The following is a 22,066-nucleotide window of genomic DNA, read 5'->3' on the forward strand; positions in this document are numbered from 1 at the left end:
GGCTATGGAGAGAGAGCGGGAAAATGGAGTTGAAATCAGCCATGATTGAATGGTGGAGTGGACTCGATGGGCCAAATGGCCTTACTTCCACTCCTATGTCTTATGGTCTTATGGTCCACCCTATCCCTATAATAGTTTAACCTTGTGGACACTAAAGGGCAATTTAGCATAGTCAATCCACCCAAACTGCACATCTTTGGACAGTGGAAGGAAACTGGACCACCCGGAGAAAACCCATGCAGACATGGGGGAGAAAGTGCAAACTCCACACAGTCACCTGAAGCCGGAATTGAACCCGGGTCCCTGGAACTGTGAGGCAGCTATGCTAACCACTGTGCCGCCCCTAATAATAAATTACCAAAGCAGTCAAGCAGCGTTAATCCTATAAGCCTTCATATTTTGACAGCAACCATTTATTAAAATTGCGAGCACTTATAATTTTTCAACTGAGATTTACATCAGGCTAGTTTCTTTCTGAATTTAAAGGGAAGGGGTTTTAAATGATCAGAGAGCTTCCTTTTGTGCACATTAACATCTACTGTTAACAATCCCAAAAGGGGACCTGGACCTGTCAGAAAGAATACTGAACCCCACAGAAAGGGCACCTGACATCTCCAAAGTGTACCTTACCTCTCCAAAAGCGTACGTGATCTCTCCAAAAGGGCACCTGATCTCTCCAAAAGGGTGCCTGACTTCTCCAAAAAGCCAACTGACCTTTCCAAAAGTGCATCTTATCTCTCCAAAAGTGTACCTTACCTCTCCAAAAGGGTACGTGATCCCTCCAAAAGGGCATTTGACTTCTCCTAAAAGATACCTGCCCTCTCCAAAAAGCCACCTGACCTTTCCAAAAGTGTAGCTTACCTCTCCAAAAGGGTGTCTGGGGCGAAGTTCTCCGGTATCGGTGCGATGTCCGCTGACTGGCGCCCAAAACGGCGCAAATCAGTCGGGCATCGCGCCGCCCCAAAGGTGCGGAATGCTCCGCATCTTTGGGGGCCAAGCCACAACCTTGAGGAGCTCGGCCGGCGCCGGACGAATTTCCGCCCTGCCAGCTGGCGGGAAAGGCCTTTGGTGCCCCGCCAGCTGGCGTGGAAATGACATCTCCGGGCAGCGCATGCGCGGGAGCGTTAGCGGCCGCTGACGGCATTCCCGCGCATGCGCAGTGGAGGGAGTCTCTTCCGCCTCCGCCATGGTGGAGACCGTGGCGAAGGCGGAAGGAAAAGAGTGCCCCCACGGCACAGGCCCGCCCGCGGATCGGTGGGCCCCGATCGCGGGCCAGGCCACCGTGGGGGCACCCCCCGGGGCCAGATCGCCCCGCGACCCCCCCCAGGACCCCGGAGCCCGCCCGCGCCGTCTTGTCCCGCCGGTAAGGTAGGTGGTTTAATCTACGCCGGCGGGACAGGCATTTTAGCGGCGGGACTTCGGCCCATCCGGGCCGGAGAATCCAGCGGGCCCGCCAACTGGCGCGGCGCGATTCCCGCCCCCGCCGAATATCCGGTGGTGGAGAATTCGGCAACCGGCGGGGGCGGGATTCACGCCAGCCCCCGGCGGTTCTCCGACCCGGCGGGGGGTCGGAGAATCTCGCCCCTGGTTTCTCCAAGAGGGTGCAGGACCTCTACAAAAGAGTAACTGAGCTCTCCAAAAGTGTACATGAATTCTCCAGAGAACTCCAGTAGGTTTAAAGCCCACAAGTTGTGTTTTAGAAACCTGAGAGATGGAATTGCTTCTGAGGCAAGGCAACACTTTTAAATGTGCTGCTGCCTCCATGAGCCATGGACTTGTGAAACATTTCCTTCCATTGGTTTAAAACCCTCCCAACAACTACCACCCCTCTCCCCTTCTCCCCTCAGCAAAAATGGTAGGTGTGGGGTCAAGGGCAGGACTTCCTGAATGTGAGTTTGGTACCATTTTTGCTAAAGGATGAAGCTTTTGTGACTTGGTGAGAAGTCTAGCCTGTGCGCCTATCATTACCATAGAAGGTGCTGCCCAAGCCATAATGAAAGAGAAGGTAGTTGGGGAATTGGATGGCCAAATGGAGATCACAACCCCACACTGTGTGGGAAACTGTCATCCAGCAGCGCCCCCCACCACCCCCACAGCCCCGCACCCCAACCATCCCACTTGTAATGGCTGCACACCAGAGTTGCAATTTTCACACCCTCCCCTCTCCATGCTTTCCCCATTAGGGGCTAAAAACCCTGTTGATATTTAATTGGCATGAGGATGAATACCCGTAGGCCATTAATTTAAGATAATTTGCAAAAGAACCAGAGGGGAGTTGAGGAGAATGTTTCTCAGTGGAGCAATTTAAGATGAATGTGCCATCAGAAAGGGTTGACGAAGCAGGTTTAATAGCGACTTTCAAAAATGATTCAGATAAATACTCGGAAAGTGAATATTTGCAGGACTGCAGGGAAAGAGCAACAAAGTGGAATTAATTGGATCGCTCTTTAAAATAACTGGTACAGGACAAGGAGGTTGAAAGACCTCCTCCAAGAGTGCTATATGTAAACAAAAGCAACAATGCCTCGATAATATCACCTCCAAATATCCAAGTTGCTTGACATTCTTGGGGTTTGGACATATATCACTGTTATTTAAGCATTCCTAATGACACTACAGATGTGATTAATGGAGAAAAAGGAATATGGATGGGGCCTGAAGTTTGGTTTGGAAGGATTCCATGACCTATATGTTTTGTCTTCAGCTAACTATACAGTGCTGAGAATTTTCATCAGAAAATCAGGCATATCCTGTGGATAGGGTGAGGCTAGATTTTCAATAACTCCTGCTGGTGAGTGGGAATAGGAGAGTGCAAGCAGGGTAGGTCAGTGTTTGCTGCTGACCCCTGCTTAAGGGAACTCATCAGGAAGGAGATTTATATTCTAACTTGTTTTTCCAGTGTTAAAGATCACAGCGGAGGGAAGTGTTGTCAAATTAGCCTTGCAAATTGCTGCAGTGCATCTGTAGATATTAAATGTCACATCTACAATGCTCTTGTGGGCGGGCGGGGGGCAGAGGAGGAGGTAGGGGTAGGGGGTGACAGGGGTGGGTTGGGAATAGAATGGCTACAGCGCAGAAGGAGACCATTCATCCATCTTGCCCATGCCAATAAACGTCAATTTTAAATTGCCAATATTCTTAAACCCTTCCTTGCCTCCACCACCCTCATTTCCAACAAGGACAAGGAGTTCATGGACTTCTTTGTAACTAAGGTCGAGACCAGGGGACCAGTTGCTGTTTTCCTCAGCTTCAGTAGCCCACTGGACAAGACCTTTTCTAAAGTTCCTCCTTGCCCTAGTGAAAATAGGATGAAGAAGACAATTTTGGAGGAAAAGAAAACGCTGCACTGATAAAGAAATACAAATCCATGTTGAAATTAAATACTTCATTAATTTTAGACTGCAGTTACAATTTGCAGAAAATTACTCAAGGGCATGAAAAGAAAGCACTTCGACATTGAATTCTCATCATCTGTGGGTTTTCTCCTCACCTTGTGACTGGCTCTCTCCCAAAGTTTGGCGTCAGCATGGAACTGTTGGCAGGGAAGACCAGGTTCCCAGGGTGATCACTAGAACCATTCAGCTGGAACTGCTTACGTCCCAACTCAGATGCTGTGTGTAGTTAGGGCAGACTCGCATATTGCTGTAATCAAAAGCAGCAGGCACCCTCATTAACATGACATTTTCAGCCTTGTACTTCTCTGAAGCACATCATTTGCACCAAGAATACCTGCTTGAATTGTACATTTAAAGGGTATTCAGGGGGATGAAAGAGCTTTCAAGTTTAACAAGCAGGACACTTTATAAATATTAAAATTTGGCCAAAAGCAAGACTGTTATAGTCACTGAAGAACATTTAAGTTTGTGTGATTCTTCATAATGCCAGGAATCGAGGAATACAGAACGCGATCTTCTCAAAAGGGAACAATGACCCCTTGCAGGCGTGTTTAGCCGCGTGTTTCCTGGCGCTCGCAGTGCTGTTCGTGTTGAATAAGGGGCCTAAACGGGGAACGCGCGGCCGAGGCCGCACATAGCCCTGTTCCGCTTGCCGGAGTTCCCCATTCTAGCGAGAGATTGGGACGCCATATTTAAATGGCATCCCAATCTCCAAGGTCCACATAAGAAACCCCAACCCTTCTCCCCCCCTCCGACCCCCCTCAACCTGAACGCAATATGGGAGGGTCCCCAAGACGCATGCTGGGAAATCCCAGCCCGATCACGCTTGCACAGAAAATGCCACCTTGTCAGTGCCCCTGCCAGCTGGCAATGTCACCTGGCACCTTGACAGTGTCAGGCTGACGCCCAGGTGGCACTTCCAAGGTGCCAGGCTGACCCTGTCAAGGTGCCAGGCTGGCACCAGCAGTGCCAGGGCACCACTCTGCCCAAAGAGCATGCAGCTGGGGGCCTCCAATCCCCTTGGAGACCCCCACGACTGCCATTCTACCTAGTCCCCGTTTGTGGGGACCAGTGCTAAATGGCGCTCACCCGAGGTGAAGATATTGAATCTCAAAGCCTCAGATACATTGGGAATCTGCACCTTAGTGTAAAGCTTACTGCCTCGTTCTGATATGCAGATTTGCCAAAATGTTATGGGTAGGATTCAGCTCACAACGTCTCGCGAAATTGCGAGCGGGTTCTCCCAGCTTTCAGCGGCCACGTTGCACTGTGGCAAACTGCTTTTCCAGCGTAGCATGGCCAGTGGATCGCGTCCACAAATTCAATTTCCTCCCATGTCAGTGAGTTTCATAATATAAGCCTCTTGTTTTTGAGTGGCTCCAAGCAGAGATCACCCATTTCTCTGCAAGTTGGGAGGTGGAAAATCTAAAGAGAATTTTACATCTAACACTCATCTCTCTCTCTCTCTCTCTCAACTAGACTGGCTCTGTAGCACTCTTAACTTTAGAACAGAGGATTTGGATTTCATCCCCATTCTGGCATCTGAGCTCCTAATTTTGTCTGGAAATACGCTGTTCTGTTGTTGGAGGCACTTTTTGGGGGGACGTGAAACCAAGGTTCCATCTGCCTGCCAGGTGCATGTGGAAAAGGAAGATTATTGAGTTTTCCTAATGCCTGGGCCAACATTCCTCCCTCAAACAATACATCAAAAAAGCAAATTAGCTTTCTAGTTATCTCACCGCGGTTTGTGGTACATTTCTATTGGAGAATTATAGAAAGCCATTACATAAATGCAAATATTTCCTTTTTTTTTTGCTGGTACATCAAATATATTCTGTTGCACGGGTTACTGGCCTTTGTAATGTTGCTTGAGGTTCAATTTGCAAAATCTGGATTGGCGATGGAGTCACGGTAAAATTAAAAATGCATATAGGAAAGAGAGAAAGGGGAACAGCTTGATAGAAATTTTGGATTTTAGCACAGGAAAAGCAAGATAAACTCAATCCAGCCAACCACCATCCCATCAATCTACTATCACCAATAAAGAGATGGAAGGTGTCATTTATAGCACTCTCTGGCAGTATCTATTCACCAATGACCTGCTCACTAATGCTCAATTTGGAACACACAGCTCCAGAACTCATTACAGCCGATGTTCAATTTGAACAAAATAGTTGAATTCCAGAGGAAAGTTGAGAGTGACTGTTCCTGACATCAAGGCAGCATTTGACTGAGTGTGGTATCAATTAGCCGGAACAAAATTAAATTCAATGGGAATGACTCACTTCAGAGTGCAGCACACTATAGATATGCCAAACGCAAAACTTTTAATGATTTTGGGATAGGTACTGACTTTCAGATCTAAGCTGGGCTATTCTAATGTGTTTGGAAAATGGTTGTGGTTGTTGAATACTTATCGGTCCTGTCGCGCCAGAATCGGGACGGAACGCAGCCGGCAGACCCCGGGACAGGCTTTTTACGGGATTCTTGATGGTCGTTGCGCCTCGCGAGATCCACCGCTTCCAGGGTGTCAGGCTGGCAGTGCCAATGTGCAGAGTTGGCATTTTGCCCATCCCATGGATCGGGGGTGTCCTGCCCAAATGAGGTGGGTTGTGGGTGCTTGGGGACTCCCTTATAAGTGAGTTAGGGGGGGTCCCGGGGTCATGTTAGAGGCTCGAGAGACATTTTGGGGAGCTCCGCTCATCAGGCCTCCTCAGTGCAGCAATTGATGCTAAGTCCGGACTCGGCAGGACGTTCAGAACGCACTCTTTTTAAGGTTAGATCACACCCATCATTTTAGTCCCAGGACATTACTGCAGGAATTCTTTAGGGTTTTATCCGAGGCCCAACCATCTTCAACTGCCTTCCGTCCAATATAAGGGCAGACCTGTGGACGTTTGTGTCATAATATACACCAGTATATCATGGTGCAGACACACACACACACTGATGGACATGCAGTGGGACCAATCAGCTTACACAACACTGCAGCCAATCACCAGTGAGAGCACACGCAATATAAAGACAGGGGACGGGAGAGTTCCCGCTCTTTCTAGTAGCAGCCAGCTCAAAGCACAGAGCTCACAGCCTGCAACACAGACATTCACCATGTGCTGAGTGCATCACCCGGTTAGGGCTAGGCAAGGCTCAACAATTAAAGCTGGTATTGCATTTACCCACAGTTCAAGTATGTTAATATAGTTAACTTTATAATAAAAGAGAGTTGCACCACTTCCAGTGTTGGTGACCTGTTTGTGATCCAGAACACCCAACACATCGGCTTGCTGATGATTGCAGTAATTCACCGCCATTCACAATGCCTCTGAAACTGAAGCCAGACCTGGACAACATTCAGACTTGGGCTGTTAAGTGAATAAGTGGCAGGCAATGGCTACCTCCATGCTTTACGGGATGATCTCATGAAGGTGTAGAAGGTAGTAAAAAGCGTAGAAAATGATTAAACAGTGGAAGCAGGACTATGGGACCTAGCCACAAATTGATAAAATGTAACTTAAAGGCTGATACTAGAAAGTTCTTTACAAAGAGAAAAATCGTAATTGTAAAAATTTACCAATCATTTACGAAGCAATTAGACAAAGCAATCTGGGTATTGTTCTGGATGGACAGATTAAGATGAGTCAATTAGTTTTCCTCATCCTAAGTATTGTTCAGAACACCCCCAAAGTGGGTTGCCATGTTGAAGAATTGAGGGATGGACAAATATAGCCACTGGAATGATTGGAAAATGATTAAATGAGAATTAAGTGTTTTAAAGGAAAATAATGATTTTTTTTGCTTCCTCGCTGAAGTTAGATAAATAAAGCAATAAATCTGTTCCCTTGCCTCACCACAGTTCCACAAATAAAACTCCAAATGTTCTGCAATGTGGCTGTGCAAACAGCTGCTTAAATAAGGTTACCCAAATAAGGTTACTAAGATTGTCAAATTTAGTTCAAGTTCAGAGGTTCACCCTTCATTGTTGTTCACAACCTCAGAGTTAATTTACCGGACATGACAGGTAGAAATAGAAATAGAACATGCTGGATAACCTCAGCAGGTTCGGCAGCATCTGTGGAGAGAGAAACAGGAGGGGGGGGGGGGGGGGGGGCGCGATCATACATACGGCCTTGTCACACCTGACTCCGGACACGACAAGGCCGTTAAATGCGATGCTCGGGATGCCTCACGAGATCTCGCACGAATTGCAATCTGGATCGCGCCCTCATTGGGCAGGATCCAGATTTGTATATTTAAGTTAGTCTCACTTAAACATGTCTGCACCTGAGTCTCCCAAGGCCCGGAATTGGGCACTTGTGCCTGGGAGACCTTGCCATGGTGCCGTTTAGCACTGGTTCATACAAACGTGAACCTGGCGTAATGGCACTTTGGCGGGTCTCCCAGGACATCAGAGTCCCCTGGGTGGTTGGACTCTGGGCAAGGTGGTACCATGGCACTCCCACTGCCAGGCTGTCAGGGGCACTACCAGGGTGCCAGACTTGCAGTGTCAAGGTGCCCGGGTGGCAGGTTTCCCACGTCGGGGAATGGGCCCAGGGGTGCCCTGCCCTTATCAGGTGGGGTGAGTGGGGCTCTAGGACCCCTAGCAAGAAGGTTGGGGTGTTGGAGGGGAGGGGGTTACAGAGGCTGCGGTAGGGAGTCGAGAGCTCGAGATGGGGGGGAAGGGAAAGTCAGGGAACCAAGAGGTGAAGTAATCAGCGGGGACGTAGCTGCTTAGGAATACAAAAAAACACGAACAGACAAAACTCAAGAGTGGTTACGATTGTCCCCATCCCACAAAATATGACACAGTGTATGGAAAGGCTTGGTAAACCAAGGTCCACCACACTAAGAAAACAAAAAGGGACGGTCAATAGAGAATTAAAGGTGCTATATTTAAATGCGTGCAGTGTACGGAACAAGGTAGATGAGCTTGTGGCCCAGATTGTGACTGGCAGGTATGATGTGGTAGACATCACAGAGACATGGTTGCAGGGGGTTCAGGACTGGCATTTAAACATCCAGGGATTCACAACCTATCGAAAAGACAGAGAGGTGGGCAGAGGGGGCGGGGTTGCCTTGTTAATTAGGAATGAAATTAAATCAATAGCACTAAACGACATAGGGTCAGATGATGTGGAGTCTGTGTGGGTAGAGTTGAGGAACCACAAAGGCAAAAAAACCATAATGGGAGTTATGTACAGGCCTCCTAACAGTGGTCAGGACCGGGGGCACAAAATGCACCACAAAATAGAAAGTACATGTCAGAAAGGCAAGGTCACAGTGATCATGGAGGACTTCAATATGCAGGTGGACTGGGTAAATAATGCTGCCAGTGGACCCAAGGAAAGGGAATTCATTGAATGTTTACAGGAGGGCTTTTTGGAACAGCTTGTGATGGAGCCCACGAGGGAACAGGCCATTCTGGACTTAGTGTTATGTAATGAGCCAGACTTGATTAAAGATCTTAATGTAAGGGAGCACTTAGGAGGCAGTGATCATAATATGGTCGAATTCAATCTCCAATTTGAAAGAAAGAAGGTAGAATCAGATGTAAAGGTGTTACAGTTAAATAAAGGTAGCTACAGGGGCATGAGGGAGGAACTGACGAAAATCGACTGGGAGCAGAGCCTAGTGGGAAAGACAGTAGAACAGCAATGGCAGGAGTTTCTGGGAGTAATTGAGGACACAGTACAGAGGTTCATCCCAAAGAAAAGAAAGGTTATCAGAGGAGGGATTAGGCAGCCATGGCTGACAAAGGAAGTTAGGGAATGCATCAAAGCAAAAGAGAAAGCCTATAATGTCCAAAGAGTAGTGGGAAGTCAGAAGATTGGGAAGACTACAAAAACAAACAGAGGATAACAAAGAGAGAAATAAGGAAAGAGAGGATCAAATTTGAAGGTAGGCTAGCCAGTAACATTAGGAATGATAGTAAAAGTTTCTTTAAATACATTAAAAACAAACGGGAGGCAAAAGTTGACATTGGCCGCTACAAAATGACGCTGGTAATTTTGTGATGGGAGACAAGGAAATAGCTGAGGAACTGAATAAGTACTTTGCGTCAGTCTTCACAGTAGAAGACATGAGTAATATCCCAACAATTCCGGAGAGTCAGGGGGCAGAGTTGAATATGGTAGCCATCACAAAGGAGAAAGTGCCAGAGAAACTAAGAGGTCTAAAAATTGATAAATCTCCGGGCCCAGATGGGCTACATCCTAGAGTTCTAAAGGAGATAGCTGAAGAAATAGTGGAGGCGTTAGTTATGATCTTTCAAAAGTCACTGGAGTCAGGGAAAGTCCCAGAGGATTGGTAAATCGCTGTTGTAACCCCCCTGTTCAAGAAGGGAACAAGGAAAAAGATGGAAAATTATAGGCCAATTAGCCTAACCTCGGTTGTTGGCAAGATTCTAGAATCCATTGTTAAGGATGAGATTTCTAAATTCTTGGAAGTACAGGGTCGGATTAGGACAAGTCAGCATGGATTTAGTAAGGGGAGGTCGTGCCTGACAAACCTGTTAGAGTTCTTTGAAGAGATAACAAATAGGTTAGACCAAGGAGAGCCAATGGATGTTATCTATCTTGACTTCCAAAAGGCCTTTCATAAGGTGCCTCACGGGAGACTGCTGAGTAAAATAAGGGCCCATGGTATTCGAGGCAAGGTACTAACATGGATTGACGATTGGCTGTCAGGCAGAAGGCAGAGAGTTGGGATAAAAGGTTCTTTATCGGAATGGCAACCGGTGACGAGTGGTGTCCCGCAGGGTTCAGTGTTGGGACCACAGCTGTTCTCTTTATATATTAACGATCTAGATGACAGGACTGGGGGCATTCTGGCTAAGTTTGCCGATGATACAAAGATAGATGGAGGGGCAGGTAGTATGGAGGAGGTGGGGAGGCTGCAGAAAGATTTAGACAGTTTAGGAGAGTGGTCCAAGAAATGGCTGATGAAATTCAACGTGGGCAAGTGCGAGGTCTTGCACTTTGGAAAAAAGAATAGAGGCATGGACTATTTTCTAAACGGTGACAAAATTCATAATGCTGAAGTGCAAAGGGACTTGGGAGTCCTAGTCCAGGATTCTCTAAAGGTAAACTTTCAGGTTGTGTCCGTAATTAAGAAAGCAAATGCAATGTCGTCATTTATCTCAAGAGGCTTGGAATATAAAAGCAGGGATGTACTTCTGAAGCTTTATAAAGCATTAGTTAGGCCCCATTTAGAATACTGTGAGCAATTTTGGACCCCACACCTCAGGAAGGACATACTGGCACTGGAGCGGGTCCAGCGGAGATTCACACGGATGATCCCAGGAATGGTAGGCCTAACATACGATGAACGTCTGAGGATCCTGGGATTATATTCATTGGAGTTTAGGAGGTTGAGGGGAGATCTAATAGAAACTTACAAGATAATGAATGGCTTAGATAGGGTGGATGTAGGGAAATTGTTTCCATTAGCAGGGGAGACTAGGACCCGGGGGCACAGCCTTAGAATAAAAGGGAGTCACTTTAGAACCGAGATGAGGAGAAATTTCTTCAGCCAGAGAGTGGTGGGTCTGCGGAATTCATTGCCACAGAGGGCGGTGGAGGCCGGGACGTTGAGTGTCTTTAAGACAGAAGTTGATAAATTCTTGATTTCTCGAGGAATTAAGGGCTATGGAGAGAGAGAGCGGGTAAATGGAGTTGAAATCAGCCATGATTGAATGGTGGAGTGGACTCGATGGGCCGATTGGCCTTACTTCCGCTCCTATGTCTTATGGCATTTAAAAACAGCACCACAATCTCTTCCTGTGCTCGTCAGTGCAGGAAATTAAGGTAAGTGCGGCCTTGGCGGGGCATTCCTCACCTAGGCCTGAAAAAAAACAGAGTCCCGTTTCATAGCACCGAGAAACACCCCGCTAATCGCGCCCAAAATGGGACTCTTTTTTCCCATTAAATCACGTCTCAGGTAAACCTTTTGAGTCAACGTGACTCTTCTACTACTCTGTAGAAAAGTCATACGGACTCAAAATGTTAACTCTGTTTCTCTCTCCAGATACTGTCAGACTCTGCTGAGTTTACCCAGCATTTTCTGTTTTTATTTCAGATTTCCGGCATCTTGCAGTATTTTGCGTTTATTTTTTAGGAAAGTCAGAAAGATCAATTGACTCATAAACTGACTGAGGTCAACAAGAATGAGGCGAATGGGTATTGGAAGTGGGGTATAAGTAGTTACTGGCAGTGGCCTGTGCACTTAATGTTGAACCATGAGGAGCACGGCTGGTGGTTCTAGCTCCACAATGATGTAAATAAAAAAACTTAAACTTGCCTTTTGAATGGCAACCTCCAGAGGTCCCTTTAACGAAATGCTGGCTGCCAGTTATCTTAGAGGGTCTGAATGGTCCTGCTCCTATGTTCCTATATTTGTTTTGTTAAAAAATGCATTTATTGTTGAAGGTTTGCATCTTGCCTTCATCAGGACATTTGCAAGAATACAATGTAATGGAAATCAATAAATATATACTGTATGAGAAGGACTGCTGATTGGTTGGCAAGTGGACTCTGATTGGCAGAGGTGTTGCCATGGAGAATACACGCATGAATAATGACTGACAGTTAACTGCCAGGCATTTCAAATTTAAACTAGGCAACTGGAGCCCGATTGGTCAAAGTATTGCCCTGAGGAACGAACCAGCGAATGGCTATCATTTATTTTGTTTAGTTGAAACAGGTGCAATATGTATACATGTTCTTTCTGTCTGCATAGAACAAGGTCCTGTGTATTAATATATGTCAGTCATCATCAACTGATGCATTCTCCATGGCAACGCTTCTACAAATCAGGGGCGAAATTCTCCGTTATCGGCGGAAACTCCGCCGATCGGCGCAAAAAACGGCGCAAATCCCACTTGCGTCACGTCATAAAAATGGGCCGATAGTCTGCGGCCCGAAATGGGCTAGCAGCGACGTAACGGGATCCGCGCTTGCGCAGTGGTTCACGCTGTGCAGCGTCATACGCGCTGCACGGCGTGACGGCTCATAAGGCCGCGCAGCTCCCCCCCACCCGACCGGAACACCCGACCGCAACACCCGACTTGATGGCTGGCCGTCGCTCAGCCCCGAGGTTCGAGTCACGCGATGTGGAGGCGCTCCTGGATGCGGTGGAGCAGAGGAGGGACGCCCTGTATCCCGGGCACGGCCGCAGAGTTGCCCCACGCCACAGCCGGCGTCTGTGGAGGGAGGTGGCAGAGGCCGTCACCGCTGTGGCCCTAACACCACGGACAGGCACCCGGTGCCACAAGAAGGTGAACGACCTCGTCAGAGCAGGCAGGGTGAGCCTCCCCCATATCCCCCATATCCCCTCTCCCCAAATCCTCCCCTCCCCCATATATCCCCCTCCCCCATATGCCCCCCTCCCCCATATCCCCCCTCCCCATATCCCCCCTCCCCCATATCCCCCATATCCCCCCCTCCCCCATATCCCCCATATTCCCCCCTCCCCCATATCCCCCCTCCCCCATATCCCCCCTCCCCCATATTCCCCCTCCCCCATATTCCCCCTCCCCCATATCCCCCCCTCCCCCATATCCCCCCTCCCCCATATTCCCCATATCCCCCCCTCCCCCATATCCCCCCTCCCCCATATCCCCCCTCCCCCATATCCCCCATCCCCCATATCCCTCCTCCCCCATATCCCCCATATCCCCCCTCCACCATATCCCCCATATTCCCCTCTCCGCCATATCCCCCCTCCCCCATATCCCCCCTCCCCCATATCCCCCATATCCCCAAGTGAATCCAGCCCTAACCTTAACCTCTGCAATGCACGCGCAACCGATAGCGTGCATTCATATACCTGCCTAACACTGTTGCCTTTTACCCCTGCCACCATTCTCCCCCCCCCCCCCCCCCCCCAGGAGAAGCGCGCACACAACAATAGGGAGCATGTGAGGACTGGAGGAGGGCCCGCTGATGAGAGGCCACTGACCGAACACGAGGAAAGGGCCCTGGAACTGGCTGGCGGACCTGAGGACCGGGAGGTTGCTGATGCAGAGGTCGGGGCCCCACGAGCAAGTGAGCCACCAACAGCCCGTCCCCATATCCCCCCTCCCCTATATCCCCCTCCCCCGTATCACCTGATCACTGCCTGATGTCTAACCATGCATGCTTCATTGTGTATCGCAGGACCAAACGTCCAGGCACCCATCCCCGCAGATGCAGACCGCCCGCAGGATGCCCCTCGGAGACCACGGGAGACGGAGAGACCCGCACCCTCCAGCATGCGACGCCCGCAGGATGCCCCTCGGAGACCACGGGAGACGGAGAGACCCGCACCCTCCAGCATGCGACGCCCGCAGGATGCCCCTCGGAGACCACGGGAGACGGAGAGACCCGAACCCTCCAGCATGCGACGCCTGCAGGATGCCCCTCGGAGACCACGGGAGACGGAGAGACCCGGACCCTCCAGCATGCGACGCCCGCAGGATGCCCCTCGGAGACCACGGGAGACGGAGAGACCCGGACCCTCCAGCATGCGACGCCCGCAGGATGCCCCTCGCACACCACGAGAGACGGAGAGACCTGGAGCAACAGGGAGACGACACCACCGTCACGTGCGGGAGCGACCACCCAGCGATGAGGGGGGCAGCCACAGGCCCCCGTCACATCCGAGCCAGGACACCACTACCCAGGACACCACTACCCAGGACACCACTACCCAGGACACCACTACCCAGGACACCCCTACCCGGGACACCACTACCCGGGACACCACTACCCGGGACAGCACTACCCGGGACACCACTACCCGGGACACCACTACCCGGGACACCACTACCCGGGACACCACTACCCGGGACAGCACTACCCGGGACACCCCTACCCGGGAAGACGAAATACCGGACAGTGACTCAGAGTGGATGGGTGGAGACGAACCCCCACCCCAAAGTGCCATGGACTCAGAGTGGGACGAAGAGGACGACACAACGCCACTGCTGTCACCAACACCCCTCCACCATCGCAGAAACACTCACCACGGTTGGGCACTTTAGTGATGAGGCGTCTGGTACACTCACTGGTGCGCACAACACAGCCGTCCCGGTACAGCAGGTGGAGGTAGGAGCAGCAGAGGGGACCGGGCGGTCGGAGGGCAGCCCAGGCCAAGCGAACATCTGCCGCCCAGATGGATCCCGGGTTCCTGCAGTTACCACACCCACACATAGATCCGATGCAACCACCGACACGGAGACGAGCGAAGAGGGTGACGGCCGGCTTGCGGCGGCTGCGGTCGCAGGTGGAGGAGTCCACCCGCGTCCAGGAGCTGGGAGTGGTCCCGGTCATGCGTGCCACCCAGGCTGACACCGCACGGGTGGCGTCCGCGGTGGAGGCAATGGGTGCAACGGTGTCAGACATGGGGAACGGTTTGCGAGGCCTGGGGCCTTCCGTGCAGGCGGCGTCTGTGGCCCAGGAAATGGCTGCCCTCTCACAGGAGGCCATGAGCCAGTGCCAGCGCCAGATGGCAGAGGCGCTCAACGCCATAGCCCAGTCTCAGCAGGCCATGGCCCAGTCTCAGCAGGCCATAGCCCAGTCTCTGCAGGCCATGGCCCAGTCTCTGCAGGCCATGGCCCAGTCTCAGCAGGCCATCGCTGAGGGCATCGGCGCCAGTGGCCATGTGCAAGCTGGCGTCGCACTGTCGCAGACAGGGTTCGACAACCCCCTGGGCTCCATGGCTGCAAACCTGCAGACCCCTGTCGATACCAGCACGGGCCTCCAGGACTGGCAGCGCCAGATGTCGGGGGCGCGTCGGATGGCCAGTCCGTTCGCATCCCCCACCCATGTAGAGGCCTGTGGGCCATCGGGCACCCCGAGAGAGGAGGAGGTGGTGTGGTCCGTCCCGGCTCCCTCTGTAGGGGAGGTCCCGGTACACCGCGACACCTCGGACTCCCCCCCTTCCGTCCCAGGTGCATCGGGTGGGCAACGGGCAGGACAGGCTGGCAGCTCGCCATCCCAGTCGCCCGGGCCGCAGCCTGGCCCATCTAGGCCAGGACGCCCCAGGAAACGGCCGCCAAAGGGATCCAGTGTCAGAGGGCAGGAATCACAGGAGTCCACCTCCAGTTCTGCTGTACCGTCTGGGGAACCACGTAGACATAGTCAAAGGGCCCGTAAGGCCAAACAATTAGACACTGAGTAAGTTGGCACGGGTGCAGGGCACAGATGAGTTTTAGGGGCTAGGGCACGTGCATGAACTCCTTTGGTTATTAAAGTCAATGTTACACCTACCGAAGCTGCCTTTGTGCTCTGTCCAAAGTGTGCGGGGGTGTCATGTACGTTGAGCGCAAGTGTGTGTGTGAGGGGTGGTCTTACCTCAGCCCCAGGTGAGTCTGCCCCCTTCCCCCTGGGCCGCCATCAACATCCCCCGGGCAGAGGACGGGACCGTGCGCTGCAGTGTCACAGCCGCATGCAGGGATGGTCCGGGTGGATGGTGGTACTGTGGCCATGGGTCAGACATAGTCCAACGATGTAGAGCCAGGAGCTCATCGGAGGCGGGTTGTCATCATTCTCCATGGCCTGCGATAGACACGCGTCCACCCGCAACTGGGTGAGCCCGGCCCGTTGTGCCGCAGGTGGATCGGCAATGGGGGGGGGGGGTGGTGTGCATGCGGGTGGGGTGTGTGGGGTTGGGGAGGGGGGTGATGGTGCTGGGTGGGTGGATGGGTGGGGGGTGTGGGTGGTCGGCTGTTGTCATGGTGTGCGGTCTGTGGCCATACTACCCGATTCCCACGCCCATCTAGTCAGTGAAGCGGGCGTCTATCAGTCTGTCCCGTGCCCGCTGGGCCAGCCGGTAACGGTGGACAGCCACCCGTCTGTGTCTACCCCGTCTGCCCTGACCATTGCCCCCATCCCCCTCATCTGGGGAGGACTGCGCCTCTTCCTGCTGCTCCTCCACTCCGCCCTCCTCTGCCTGCGGCACATCGCCCCTCTGCTGGGCTATATTGTGCGGGACGCAGCACACCACAATGATGCGGCCGACCCTATCTGACCGATACTGGAGGGCGCCCCCAGAGAGGTCCAGGCACCTGAAACGCATCTTCAGCACGCCAAAGCACCTCTCGATCACTCCCCTTGTCGCTACATGGGCATCATTGTAGCGGTTCTCCGCCTCATTGCGTGGCCTCCGTATAGGCGTCATCAGCCACGATCGCAATGGGTAGCCCCTGTCGCCCAGCAACCAGCCCCTCAGCCGGGGATGGCGTCCCTCGTACATGCCGGGGATGGATGACCGCGACAACACGAATGAGTCGTGTACACTGCCTGGGTGACGGGCGCAGACGTGCAGGATCATCATGCGGTGGTCGCAGACCACCTGTACGTTCATCGAATAGGTCCCCTTCCTATTAGTGAACACGGCCCTGTTATCTGCAGGTGGCCGCACGGCGACGTGCATCCCATCGATCGCGCCCTGGACCATGGGGAACCCGGCAATGGCAGAGAAGCCCACGGCCCGGGCATCTTGGCTGGCCCGGTCCACGGGGAAGCGGATGTAGCGGTGCGCCATGGCATAAAGGGCATCTGTCACTGCCCGGATGCACCGATGCACCGATGTCTGCGATATGCCGGACAGGTCCCCACTCGGTGCCTGGAATGACCCCGTTGCATAAAAGTTCAGGGCCACCGTAACCTTGACGGACACGGGGAGAGGGTGTCCCCCGCCAGTGCCACGCGGTGACAGGTGTGCCAGCAGGTGGCAGATGTGTGCCACGGTTTCCCGGCTCATCCGGAGTCTCCTCCTGCATTCCCGGTCCGTGAGGTCCTGGTATGACTGCCGGGGCCGGTACACACGGGGCGCCCTCGGGTGCCTCCGTTGCCGTGGGGCCGCGACGTCCTCCTCCCCCTCCTCGTCCTGTCGGTCAGGTGTCCCTCCAGCCTGGGCGGCTGCCGCCTGCCCCTCTGCGGCAGCCTGCGCCGCCTCTCTGGCACGCTCCTCCTCCTCCTCCTCCTCATCCAGGGCAACATAGACATGAGCGGCTGCCACCACGGCGGCCAACATCGCTGGATGGTCTGAAAACATGACGGCCTGGTGGGGGGGAGGGGAACGACGACATGTCATCATTGCCCATATCCCCTCCTCCCCCCAGCCAGGTGGCATGGACCGCATGGGTCCAACTGTTGGAGGCTGGCACCTGGCCAGGTGGACCAACTCATTTGCCCTCCCATCACCCACCCCAGCACGGACCAACCCACAACCTCCACCCCGGCACGGACCCCCTCCCCAACCTCCTCCCCCAGCACGGACCCCCCCCCCAACCCCCAACCTCCATCCCGGCACGGACCCCCTCCCCAACCTCCACCCCAGTACGGACCCCCCCCCCAACCCCCAACCTCCACCCCGGCACGGACCCCCTCCCCAACCTCCACCCCAGCACGGACACCCCCCCCAACCCTCAACCTCCACCCCGGCACGGACCCCCTCCCCAACCTCCACCCCGGCACGGACCCCCTCCCCAAACCCCAACCTCCACCCCGGCACGGAACCCCCCCCAACCTCCACCCCGGCACGGACCCCCCCCCCCCAACCTCCACCCCGGCACGGACCCCCTCCCCAACCTCCACCCCGGCACGGACCCCCTCCCCAACCTCCACCCCAGCACGGACCCCCCCCCAACCCCCAACCTCCATCCCGGCACGGACCCCATCCCCAACCTCCACCCCAGCACGGACCCCCCCCCCAACCCCCAACCTCCACCCCGGCACGGACCCCCTCCCCAACCTCCACCCCAGCACGGACCCCCCCCAACCCCCAACCTCCATCCCGGCACGGACCCCCTCCCCAACCTCCACCCCGGCACGGACCCCCTCCCCAACCCCCAACCTCCACCCCGGCACGGAACCCCCCCCCAACCTCCACCCCGGCACGGACCCCCCCCCCCAACCTCCACCCCGGCACGGACCCCCTCCCCAACCTCCACCCCGGCACGCCACCCCCCCAACCTCCACACCGGCACGGACCCCCTCCCCAACCTCCACCCCGGCACGGACCCCCTCCCCAACCCCCAACCTCCACCCCGGCACGGAACCCCCCCCCAACCTCCACCCCGGCACGGACCCCCCCCCCAACCTCCACCCCGGCACGGACCCCCTCCCCAACCTCCACCCCGGCACGCCACCCCCCCAACCTCCACACCGGCACGGACCCCCTCCCCAACCTCCACCCCGGCACGGACCCCCTCCCCAACCTCCACCCCAGCACAGACCCCCCCCCCAACCCCCAACCTCCATCCCGGCACGGACCCCATCCCCAACCTCCACCCCAGCACGGACCCCCCCCCCAACCCCCAACCTCCACCCCGGCACGGACCCCCTCCCCAACCTCCACCCCAGCACGGACCCCCCCCCAACCCCCAACCTCCATCCCGGCACGGACCCCCTCCCCAACCTCCACCCCGGCACGGACCCCCCCCGGCACTCCCCCGGAGCCCAACCTACTCTAACCACCCCCCCCTCCCCCCTCCCCCCCCCCCCACGGCCGCACACACACACACACAAGCCGAGACACACCTCTCCTCAGGCAATCAGTCTGCGGCCACGCCATTTCCTGCCCAGAGCCAACCCCCCAGGCCGTCACTCACCTCCTCGCTGGTCGGCGTGAGCCTGGAGCACCGGGTCACGCCGATGAAAAGGAGGTTTGATTCACGTCGACGTGAACGGTCATCACGTCGACGGGACTTCGGCCCATCCGGAAGGGAGAATATCGGCAGGCCGAAAATCGGCTGCCTTGCGCAGACCCGTGACATTCTCCGCGGCAGCGGCGCCATTAACGCCCCGCCGACTTTTCTCCCTTCGGAGACTTCGGCGGGGGCGGGGGCGGGATTCACGGCGGCCAACGGCCATTCTCCGACCCGGCGGGGGGTCGGAGAATGACGCCCCAGAGTACACTTGCCAACCAATCAGCACTCTCTCCTCATACTGTATTAAATTTGTTCATTTGCCTTACATTGTATTCCTGTGAATGTTCTGATGAGTAGAAGGTAAAAAGTTTCAACAAAAAAGTCAATTTTCTTTTAGCAAATACTGAAGCAAATACTCCTATATTCTTTCATTTGATCTAATAAAGTCAGTTATTTGTATAATTTCTTTACAGGGACTATTTCATCATTTGCCCTGTTGTAAAGATGGCTGCTCACTGGGCCAACAGCACACAAGCAAATATCTTCATGTACCACGTACCAGGAAGCCTTTCTCAGCACAGGTAAGGAATTTACAGCAAGGCGTCAAGGGACCTTCCAAACATAATTTTTGTTTTTCATTTTCACAAGTGGCGATAGTTGATCTGGGGCTGGACCTTCTTCTTGAAGTGCAAGCATTTGATACAACTGAGGGGTTTGTTGCAGAGAGTAGTTATAAGTCCCTCACTTTGTGTGGCTCTGGAGTCAGACCTAGGCTGGAGCAGTTAAGGACAGCTCGGTTTTCTGCCCTAAAGAACACAATTGAATCATTTTTTTCCCACTGTGGGCAGACTTGATGGAACAGCTGAGGCATTTCAGCCGATTAGTTTTCATTTATATACATATGATTCTTCTTAAAGCAACCAAGCAATATAAAATAAGATTGGAATCTTTGAGCAGCGTGTTAAAATTAAGAATCTAATGGGTTTGGGTGCAGGTTGGAGGTGAAAATGACAGCACATTGAAAAGCCAGCACAAACCCACTTTCCAGATTTAACTGGAGCACATTATGCTGTTTGTGTGTAACCCTGTTGGGGGAGGCAGGTCAATTGTTCAATTAGAGCGATTCTTCAACTCACATTCAAATTTAATAGTGCATCCATGGCTTGCTTGCCAGAGCTTGGACTTTGTATGAGGCCCAACATGATCATAGCCAGTGACAGCACCATAGAACATACAGTGCAGAAGGAGGCCATTCGGCCCATCAAGTCTGCACCGACCCACAATAAGCCCTCACGTTCACCTATCCCCATAACCCAATAACCTCTCCTAACCTTTTTGGACACTAAGGGCAATTTATCATGGCCAATCCAGCTAACCTGCACGTCTTTGGACTGTGGGAGGAAAACGGAGCACCCGGAGGAAACCCATACAGACACGGGGAGAACGTGCAGACTCCGCACAGTGACCCAGCGGGGAATCGAACCTGGGACCCTGGTGCTGTGAAGCCACAGTGCTATCCATTGTGCTACCGCGCTGCCCACCAGTCTGCAGTTCAGAGACCTGTACTAGACAGCAAGGAGAAGAGCAGCAGAGAGTGAGAACCAGGATCCGTTCACCTCTCAGAAGTCACATACAGTGAAACAGTTTCTACAAGTAGCAGCTAATTTTCCTTGATATTCCTGAGTTATGCCCCCCTTTCCCCACCCCCCACCTCCAGAAAAAGCCTAGCAAGAGCATTCAGGTGGGACCGTAAAATTAGATGATTTATATTTTCTAAATCTCAAAGAAATGCAGAGTAGTCACTAGTTTTAAAGTGTGCAACAGGTTTAGAGTTTTAAAATATCTCTACAATCATGAAATGTCTGCACTCATGCTTATAGATAAGCTCCTGGTCACTTCTGTGGTGTCTGCTTACTTTGTTTTGAGTCCACACCCAGGCTTAACCAATCAAGTACTGTGAGTAAAGATCGATTAACAGATTCATATAATCAAACGCAGATCAATTAAAATGATCAATTAAAAGTACAGGCGGGATGATAGGGTTGGGGGCGGGGAGGGGTTGGGCATCCACATCACCTACCCACCTGCACTGGAATTTTACCAGGTGCAAGGGAGGTGATGGACTGCCCACCCACCCTTTGACCAATCAAGGTTGTTAACTGACTAATTAATAGCCACTTAAGGGCCTCCTCAGACCACCGCTGATATTTTACCAGTGGCAGTCATGTCCCCACTCCTGGTAAACCCAGGAAAGGGCCACCTCTGCTTGATCCCCCCCCCCCCCCCCCCCCCCACCCAAAGACTACAATTCGTGGACTCCCGCCTTGCCACATTCTGCCTGAATGGCCCCAGTGGGATCTCCTGACTGGCCCCAGCAAAGTCACCCAGCTTACCTTGCAGTCAGTCTTCAGCGACCAACCTCATCAACACTGACTGCTGTCCCAGCAGTGGCCACCGGTCCCAGGGGGTGCTGCTGGGATGGGAGTGCTGCCGGCCGTCTGATACAATGAGGGCAGAAGCCACAATCTCAGACAATTAAATGCCTGATGACCAAAAAATTCCAGATTTGGCTTCCACCGGGCTGGCTGCCATCTGTTCAGCTAGTCAGCAGGATCGCCACAACCACGTAAAAGCCAGTCCATTGTATCTCAGGAGACTCTGGTTGCTACATCAGGTGGTGGCAAATGCCTGCAACTTCCTAGGAGAGGACCTGCTGATGACTGTACTTGGTGGCCAAATGTAACACGTGGTTGTCAAAGTCTCCACAGCCCTCAACTATTTGACCTCTGTTGTTGAAGTTGCTTCTCACTTCTTCTCAACTTCAACTTCTCCAAATTACATCTTTGGATTGGTCCCTCAAATACAGGAGCTGAGATTGCATCATGCAGGTCACCATTACACCTGTTGCTGAAGTAAAGATAAAGTGAGATGGCTGAGTTAAAAAGACGGGCTGAACATATATTCAGGTTCCCCACACAATATCAGATCCTGCTGCTCCTAACAGATTTAATGTCAGGATCTTGTCACTAACTATGTTTGC

The 22,066-nt window shown here is 53.0% G+C and overlaps 1 protein-coding gene across 1 annotated transcript in view; it reads left to right on the forward strand.

Annotated features, from left to right (window-relative positions):
• tg (thyroglobulin) overlaps nt 1–22,066 on the forward strand; it is a 613,433-nt gene that overhangs the window by 528,816 nt on the left and 62,551 nt on the right. Inside the window, exon 47 of the mRNA XM_072468601.1 lies at nt 19,500–19,607. Within this exon, the coding sequence (XP_072324702.1) occupies nt 19,500–19,607 (108 nt within the window). The remainder of the gene's footprint in view (nt 1–19,499; nt 19,608–22,066) is intronic.

The sequence above is a fragment of the Scyliorhinus torazame genome, chromosome 11 (genome assembly GCF_047496885.1).
Source record: "Scyliorhinus torazame isolate Kashiwa2021f chromosome 11, sScyTor2.1, whole genome shotgun sequence".
NCBI lineage: Eukaryota > Metazoa > Chordata > Chondrichthyes > Carcharhiniformes > Scyliorhinidae > Scyliorhinus > Scyliorhinus torazame.